This window comes from Hippoglossus hippoglossus, chromosome 18 (genome assembly GCF_009819705.1).
Source record: "Hippoglossus hippoglossus isolate fHipHip1 chromosome 18, fHipHip1.pri, whole genome shotgun sequence".
In the NCBI taxonomy this organism is placed as follows: domain Eukaryota; kingdom Metazoa; phylum Chordata; class Actinopteri; order Pleuronectiformes; family Pleuronectidae; genus Hippoglossus; species Hippoglossus hippoglossus.
In genome coordinates this window covers 1,130,882-1,138,066 of record NC_047168.1, presented here as the reverse complement: position 1 = coordinate 1,138,066, position 7,185 = coordinate 1,130,882, and the positions used below count along the sequence as shown (strand labels likewise).

General features: G+C 41.3%; 1 protein-coding gene across 1 annotated transcript; it reads right to left on the bottom strand.

Moving 5' to 3' along the window:
* Window positions 1-557: 557 nt before the first annotated feature.
* Window positions 558-6,308, bottom strand: ecsit (ECSIT signaling integrator). The gene is made up of 8 exons (XM_034615642.1): window positions 6,148-6,308; window positions 5,662-5,820; window positions 3,852-4,244; window positions 3,451-3,698; window positions 2,465-2,522; window positions 2,013-2,161; window positions 1,135-1,240; window positions 558-1,037 (listed from the first exon to the last, which is right to left on the bottom strand). The coding sequence occupies exons 2-8, from the start codon at window positions 5,798-5,800 to the stop codon at window positions 751-753; spliced, it is 1,380 nt and encodes a 459-aa protein (XP_034471533.1). The 5' UTR covers window positions 5,801-5,820; window positions 6,148-6,308; the 3' UTR covers window positions 558-750.
* Between the last annotated feature and the right edge of the window lie 877 nt (window positions 6,309-7,185).

Sequence of the window (7,185 nt, the reverse complement as noted above, 5' to 3'; positions counted from 1 at the left end):
CAGCAGTGCACCGCTAGTGTTCATTATTTTTTCATTCCCAGGTAATTTCTTATTCCTTCTACTATGATGCAACAATCATGACACATAGTCCCCTTCCAGATCTAGTGGAACAGTGAGATCTAACAGTGCACACTAAAGATCAAAAGATGGATACAAGACAAAATCTCAGAATTTCAGCTTTTATTTCCTGGTATTTGGGAAATAATAAAATATAGTATGTGTTTTTATCAATAACATGTACTATTCATATCTATATATTCAGTTTTTACAGTTAGTGGTTATACATGTGTTATACATTGAATTTATATTTAATAATTACTCACAGTAACTGTATATTCATATCTACATTGCTGACCAACCTACGTTAACGGTTCTGTTATGCCGTATCTTGTGTTTTACGTTGCATGTTAGATTTTTCCACTTAAGCCTGTGAGGAACCATATTTTGCCACATTACTTGAATTTAGGATCAATGACAACAACAAAACAACCTCACCTAAGATAAACCCTTGTGACCCCAACAATGAGCCCTACGTCGGGAACAATGGAGAAGAACAGTTTTGTTTTCATTTAATTTATTGCATTCCTGAATCTCAGCAACAGATCAGGAGTCCTCCTCAGGTTCTGCAGCTTTGCCTGGTTAAACCAACCAGGGCCTCCAACGAGTTCAGTTATTAACCAGCCCGGACTAATATCCCTTAATCAGCCATTGACAGTATGTCATGATTTATTTTGCCAGTTCGACTGCTGTTCACTGTTTCATCCCCTTGCTCCTCCTTGGCTCCTCTTCCACTATAACGTCCGGTTCTTCTTCATGCGGTGACTCTTCTTTCAGGGTCTCTGCTTCAGGCCCGTGGGAGGGACCTGACTCTGGGGCGGCTGCCCCCTGCAGCTCCCGGGGCCCAGCGTCAACACGAAACAGAGTGGGGACCTGACCCAGTATGGGGTTGTTCTGCTGGAGGCCGGAGATCCACTGGTTCAGGGTGGCCTGGTCTCCCTGACTGGTCATGCACATGGCGAAGACTGGGCCCTCATCCACTGGAGACACAACACACATACAAGGGCTGAGTTACACAGAGAAAACAATGGTTACTTTAAAACAAGAGTACCACAAGGACGGCTGTAAATATCGTACAGTCTTCTACATCGAAGCTCTCTTCGTCTCCGAAGTCACGGTCCAAATCCAGGTCTAACTGCAGAGGGTAGTCCAGACATCGCTCTGGATCATAGGGCTCCTCGACCTGAGGAGAGAAACACAGAGACAACTCAGTGACTGAAGAATAACCACTGCAGACTTCAGTGTAACTACTCAACAGTAGTCACATAGTTATAAATGGGAAAGGAAGAAAACAATCAGGGCATCTTTTTTAAGAGGAAAGGGCACACCAGGTGACCGTCCCCTGGCTGTTATCATATCCATCAAAGTCTGCAGCTATTGAGACAAATGTAGCTGTCGAATTTAGTGAGCTACAGCTAATTCACATTTATTCATTAAGCTGGTCAAACAACATGCCATAGTCTTTAGTGTTTAGACTGAGCTTTAAAAAAAGGTCTTATTGATCATAGTGAACCATTTTTATTACCTACACATTTTGTTTAATGGCGTTTGACTTTAAACATGTGTAAGACTCTGTAATACTAGTAGGATTTTACATTTTCCCAAAAAATGTGTCATTATATGCAATTACAAAGAATATACTCTTTTTTTTCTTATTTAGTTGATGAGCTGAAGTTTGGTTCTCTCTGATGTTTCCTGGCCTTTTACACAGTCGCATGGATTCAGCTTTTATGAAATAATGGATTTCCTCTAATCCCCCCCACAAAAAATGTATCAAATTTGTGATTATTTAAATCATGAGAAAATATATTGTTCTATTCCCTCAAAGATGATAAAATAATTGATTAAATATATAAAAATGTGTTGCTATTTAACACTGACTTCCTTCAACAGTAGGTGCAATAATATTTCTACTGTTATTTACTTAAACATGGGTGACAGCAGGGTTTCCCCACCTTTTCATCAGGCGGTATGGGGTCAGCTCTGAGGATGTAGTAGTGCACACAGGTCTTTCTCAGCCACAGAGGGAAGGGGCCCTCCACAAACACAGGCCTGCTCGGGTTATGCTTGGCCAGCAGCTCCATTTGACCGGGGCTCTGGGTCCCTGGTGACAGAGCAGGAAGGTGAGGGAAAGGCAGTGAGGTACAGTCCAGGTCCAGTATACGTGGATTTGAACCCACCACTGTTTTCATTTGAACATGAATTCATTACTTTTCATGGCTAAGATGAAGAAAAAGCAGTTCCCTGGTTTGTTAATGTTGTTCTCTGGTTTCCAGTTGGCCTTAAATCATCCACTGCTATTATATGTCAAAGAATACATATATTATAAAATATATGTCGAGATATTATATCCAATTTAATGAAGATTGGGAATCTTATGAAGACCAATGATCGATTGTTTCCATACCTACGATATGTGGAAGTGTTATCTCTTCTCCGCTCACTGTAACATCTGTACAGGGCAGCTGGTGGGAAGAGCAGAGGAACAGACAGGATTATTTTTTTGCAAAGACGATTTGATTGATGACAATGAAATAAAAAAATAATAAGCAGTGGCTTTTGTCTGGTGATGAACTAAATATCATGAACAGAAGCTGAAGTATTAAACTGTTTCTGCTCCCAAAGCAGAGAGAATAGAAGTCATCTGATGAGGTCAATCTGAAATCCTCATTCATAATCATGATAAATTCGCCCTTCATTGATAAAAGTTGTTTTTAAAACCGGAGTGGACACAGAGAGTCTGGAGCAGAGAAACATTCCACTCATCTATAAAATGATCCGCTACTCTTTATTATTTCTCACTCAATTGTAAACTTATTTGTCCCCTTCAGGATCCTGTAGATGACTCTGGTTTTCCAGTGATCTAATTGGTCAGTAGCTGGGTCGTAGAGAGCACAACCAGGAGCAAACTATTATGTTAGAAAAATACAGGAAGAACAAACACATTTTCCAGACTAAAAGAAACACAGTTACAGCTGTGCAATGCAATGAGGTTTGTAAACAAGTCAGATACTAAATGAAAATAAGTCAAAAACCATTAAAAAAAATTGAATTGTTATTAGCGTGTAAAATGCTAATTGCATACAGTGTTTTTGCTGAACTTTTCTTCATCACCCACAGTGAACAGGTGACAAGCTGACTAAAGTTAATCATTCCCCTGATGAGAATGTATATCTTTCATAAAGAGTAGACAAAAGGATTTTGTCAATCTCTGAAGACCCTTGTCCTCCTCAGAGTTCAGATTGACTGTGTGTCTTTGTTGTAACTTAAATAATCAATGTATACATGTATACAAATTTAGACACAGACAAAGAAGGGTCCACTTACTGTTGCTTTCAAGCCTTTATGCTAAGCTAGGTTAACCACATCCTGAACCCAGTTTTTATTTAACACAGACATCAAAGTCAGCACAGTTGTACCTGGTGACGATAATTTTGCGTCCAGGTCGTTAGCGATGCGAGTCAGACTGAAGCGAGCCAGGTCCACCGGGTCCTCCGGCAGCTGCTGGGGGACGGGAAAGGGGTTTATGTGCTTGAACTTGGGGAACCAGTACATGATGCGCTGATACTTTCTAATGGGGTGGCTCTTCTCTCCAAAAATCTGAACCAGCAGGACTTTGGTCTCCATGTTGGGCATAATACCTGAAATGTGACAGTTTAAAACAAAGTTATACACGAGAAACTGCTGTATCCATGTAAAATGTATATACAATATACCGTTTAAAGTAACTGTCTAAATTTCCAAAGCCTTCCAGGAATAGGCTCAGGAGACTGAAGCTTGTAACAGACACCCACCATAGTTCTCCATCTGCTCCAGTAGCTGCACTCCACACTCCTGCTGTCGGGGATAGTGGTTGAACATTCGCTGGATATAGTTTCTGGGCACAAACACCTCTTTGGGGAAAACATCCAGAAGCTTGTTGTAGACGGCGAGGTCTCGCTCCACGCCGAACTCCGGCATCTTCTTCAGGGCGGCATAGATAAACTCCACATGGCCCCGCCGTCTTATGTCCCTCTTGATGAAGATGTCCAGCACCTTGTTAAATGTGGCTTTGATTCGGGCATCTTTCGCCACCCGCTCGAACAGGTCATCGTGGGTGATCAGAGACTTGTCCCTCTTCTCATTGTACACAGGTTCTGGCTGACTCTTGGCACAGGCTGGGCTGGCGTGGAAATGTCTCAACACCTACGAGAGAAGTTTTTATCTATTTACAATATGAAACAGGAACATCCCAAACAACTGTGCAGTGCAACAAACACCTGCAGTGAACTGGGATGGACATGGAACAAAATCTGAGATGATATGAAAAGGACAGAAATATATCAGTGGAAATGTCACCGAGCAAAATGCCCAAATGCGAAAGTAGAGGTTAATCATTGCGTGCAGTAGTTTGTCAAACAAAAACATACACCTACTTAATAAAACACAAATAAGGAACATTCATAGAAAATGTTAACAATGAACAGCAATTGATAAACTATCAGATTTCTTTTAAACCCTTAAGAGCTGATTTTGAGTTTGGCCTCAGAAATCTAATATTGCTTGTCCCAATAATTGTTGGCTCTATCACAGAAAACATCAAGATCCTCTCTCAAAGGCTACAGGGTTAGAGAATTTAAAAAACTAATTTTAGCTATTGAAGATATTATACAATTATTAGGAATTGGAATCTGAAATTAACTATTTTTTGAAGTTTGGTTCTGAAAGGGACATCTGACAGTGTGAACATAAATCCAGTCCCCTTCAGATAGAATGAAAACAGGGTCTCTATGTGTCTCAGGAAGGCGTGGCTGGGGACACTTTTCCCACCATCTGACATACTGCTCAGACAGATAATAAATTCCAATCCGTCACCAACAGAATGTAACACTATGAATGTCCTCCTGGAGACTGAATGAAAATATGCACCATCATCAATGACAGTTCCTCTCTATGAAGACCTGGAATTCCACCCCCCCTTCCAGTGTGGTCATTCATTATCACTATAAACTGGTTCACATTTGACATGGCCAAGAAAACTAGTTCTGGGAGAGAAAAAAAAAAACAGCCCTTAAGAAGTTAAATCATATTCTGTTATTTTCCTATTCTCAACAAATCCCATGTGAAGACTGGGACTAACAATGTGACTGTGTCTCTGACTCCCCTATTCTGTCTGGGTCTCGCAACTCCAAGCCAATTGGTTCCTACTATTTTCAGCGATGGAATGATTCATCCACATTTATTGCTCTAGCGAGTACTTGAGGAAACCGGGTGGTGTGTGAGATTGAGTCCAGATTAACTGCAGTGTGTGTGTGTGTGTGTTCACGGTGAAGGACCATGCCACCTGGAGCAACACTGGGGCTCAGCAATGGGTTTTCTTTAACACAGAGGAGGAGTTAGAGACATTGGCTTTGGATAGCCACACCTTGCAGTACTTGGCAGTAGGACACATTCCTCGTTGGTCTGCAAATGGGAATTCCTTGTCATTAAATAAAAGGTTTGAATTCAGTTAAATAGATTTAATGTAGACCAGGCTCCTGAGTCATCCTTGTGAAGTGAGCTGTAACTGCTTATAATGCCAGATTCATTAAGTGGGCAGCATAGTCTGGGTGCAGAGGGTGACGCTGACCTGGCTCTGGTGGAGCACGCTGGGCTGACTGGACGAGGCTGACTGCAGCAGAGCACCACACTGGGCAGCAGACCTGGCGGACTGGCCCACCAGTCGGAGGCACTGCAGCTGCAGCAGGCAGCGGACACACTTCATGGCCGAACCATCACACTGACCTTCAGGGAGCAGGGACAACGAACAAGACGTGTGCAGTGTTCAGAGACTGTAAATATACTGACACCACCCGGCACAGTGAAGACCAGCTGTATCTGATGTTTATCAATGAAAATATACAAACAGAACAGAAGACTAGCTCTAATTGGTTCATAAACGTGTCTCAGTTAACGTCTGTCACCCAGACATAGTTGTCAGGAGAGGAGGAAACATAAAACAGGTCATTTTTTGAATGAAGTTCCACATGTTACATGTCAGAGTGGCTGTGTAGAGTCAGGCACCGTATTATAACGAACCAATATTCTGTAACACATGATTCATGTACTTACATATGTATATATTTATTGATCCTTTACTGAGTATCAACCAGTAGACTTGATGAATGAAGAAAGGAATTGGTCTCCTTCAGAAAGATCTCTCAGTGGACGCCGCCATGTTGGAAATCCGTTAGGACTTCCTGGTTCTGCGCACATTCTCTTCCCCCCAAACAACAGAAACATTTGCGCAAATGTGGTTCCGCTATTACTGTCGTAATATGTTATTGAGCTGTTGTATCCGCATAATGTGACCTGTAATTGTTTAAAAGGTCAGTTATATTATGTATAATTTATTTCCAGGGCCCCTGGTAGCATGTCCGGCGAAACCATACTTTACTGGAAACAGCTATCACCGTGCTTTTTATACAATAATGGATCAAATGTATGTTTACAACACACGCCCATGTTGTTTCTACATACAGCACACAAACACTTTCTGGTCTGTGTACCATTGGATAGTCCGTAATCCATTTGTAACCATAAAACCGTAATTCTGTTATTTGTCTCAAAAACCCAAAAAAGGTTTTGGTGTCAGAATCAAAAAACGGATTTGGATTTTGCCAATTATTTTATCATTTCTCTTTTGGGACTAAAGAATGAAGATGCAGCTCAGGCAGTTTGTTTTTGGGGGGTGTGAAATGAAAAACGGAAGTCAAGTGACAATTAGTTTTCATTTCAAACTTTAACAGCAATTCCCCATTTTTATTTCTATAAATTCCTGTTTTGCATTTCTCATTTAGAACAGAAAGTACAGTTATGCCTAGACCGGAAGCAGAAGTGAAAAAGTATTTGCAAAAAAATAAAAGCCATGAGGATAATGGGCAAATCTGCTTTTAAAGGCAGATGTGGAAATGGACAGGCGTGGAGTGGCTAATCAGGGACGTGTGTAGTGGGTTCAGTGTGTAGAATGTACTGCCATCTAGTGATGAAGTTGCATGTTGCAGCTGAATACCCCTCACCTCACCCTCCCCTTCCAAACATGAAAGAGAACCAGAGGTACCCTTCAGTTGTCATAAAAACTCAACTATAATAAAACTGTAATAAAACATA